This window comes from Ceratina calcarata, unplaced genomic scaffold, assembly GCF_001652005.2.
Source record: "Ceratina calcarata isolate Rehan_Ccalc_2016 unplaced genomic scaffold, ASM165200v1 scaffold4863, whole genome shotgun sequence".
In the NCBI taxonomy this organism is placed as follows: Eukaryota; Metazoa; Arthropoda; class Insecta; order Hymenoptera; family Apidae; genus Ceratina; species Ceratina calcarata.
In genome coordinates, this window is record NW_017172923.1 from 1 (window position 1) to 1,166 (window position 1,166).

At 33.7% G+C, this 1,166-nt stretch overlaps 1 protein-coding gene across 1 annotated transcript; it reads left to right on the forward strand.

Moving 5' to 3' along the window:
- Positions 1-6: 6 nt before the first annotated feature.
- On the forward strand, positions 7-1,024 carry LOC108627973 (saccharopine dehydrogenase-like oxidoreductase; the record flags this gene model as incomplete). Its single annotated transcript, XM_018029602.2, has 5 exons — positions 7-11; positions 101-247; positions 339-429; positions 506-768; positions 862-1,024. Coding segments are annotated over 5 exons (612 nt in total), but the record flags the coding sequence as incomplete, so codon positions are not given.
- Positions 1,025-1,166: the final 142 nt, after the last annotated feature.

Genomic DNA, 1,166 nt, shown 5'->3' on the forward strand with positions numbered 1-1,166 from the left:
CTCAAGACTAGGTCATTATTTTTAATAATTATTGATCTTACATATTTTCATACGAATGCAGACGTGTATGATTTATATTTTCAAATGTTCTATGTTTTAGAGGTCTAATTCATAGGTCTTCCTTGTCGGAAGGGTGGTCCATGATATTTCTTGGAAGCGATCGTTCCGTGGCTCTTCGTACTCAGCGATTTTTATACGAGAAATATAAGCAACGACCAGTTCAAGTTCAAACTTACGTTACATTCAAGTAAACAATCTATCATGAGTCATGAAGCAGTAGTACTAAAGTTGAAACAAATTAAATTTTTACAGTAATCAATTTATTTTTTTATTAACAGATCTCTTTTCTCGGCTTTGGCAGCTATTGTTTTGGGTTTAATATTTGCAGTACTGGCTAGATGGGAATGCGGTCGCAATTTATTGCTAAAGGTATGTTATAATTTTTATTTCATATCTTAATACGTCTGACGAATATTAAATAAAAATAATATTTTCGTTTGTCTAGTATCCTACGATTTTCTCCGGTGGTTACGTGAGTCACGAGGGCGGTAAACCGGAGGATCTGGAGAATTGTCACTTTTCCATTACATTTAAAGCAGAAGGATGGTCCGAGAAATTAGCTGAATGTACTGATAAACATGAGAATTCGCCGAACAAAGTACTAATTACTAAAGTTAGTGGTACTGATCCTGGATATGGTGCTACATGCTCTATGCTACTGCTCTCTGCTGTGATGATCCTTAAGGAGTCCAATAAAATCCCTGGAAAGTACGTTTGCACACGTTTGCGTTTCAGATTCGAATATGTACTATTTTTTTAAGGATGTATTTGATACAATATTTTATGCTTTCACTGTTTCAGTGGTGGAGTACTATCTCCTGGAGCTGCATTCGGTAAAACATCATTGATTGAAGAATTAAACAAAAGGGATGTAAGGTTCGAGGTTGTTTCCTCTCTCCAAAAGTAATATTTGTGCTATATTTGGGCATAAAACTTTGCTTTGGGATTGAAGTGTTGGGTGAAATATTGCATTTTTTTGTCTTTTATCTGCATTTAAACTTTATACTGCTATTTTCAATATTTCAAGTAATCAATAATCCAGATAAATATTTTTTATAGAGATATTCTTATTCATACACGCACACATAAGATGATTTCTAATAACA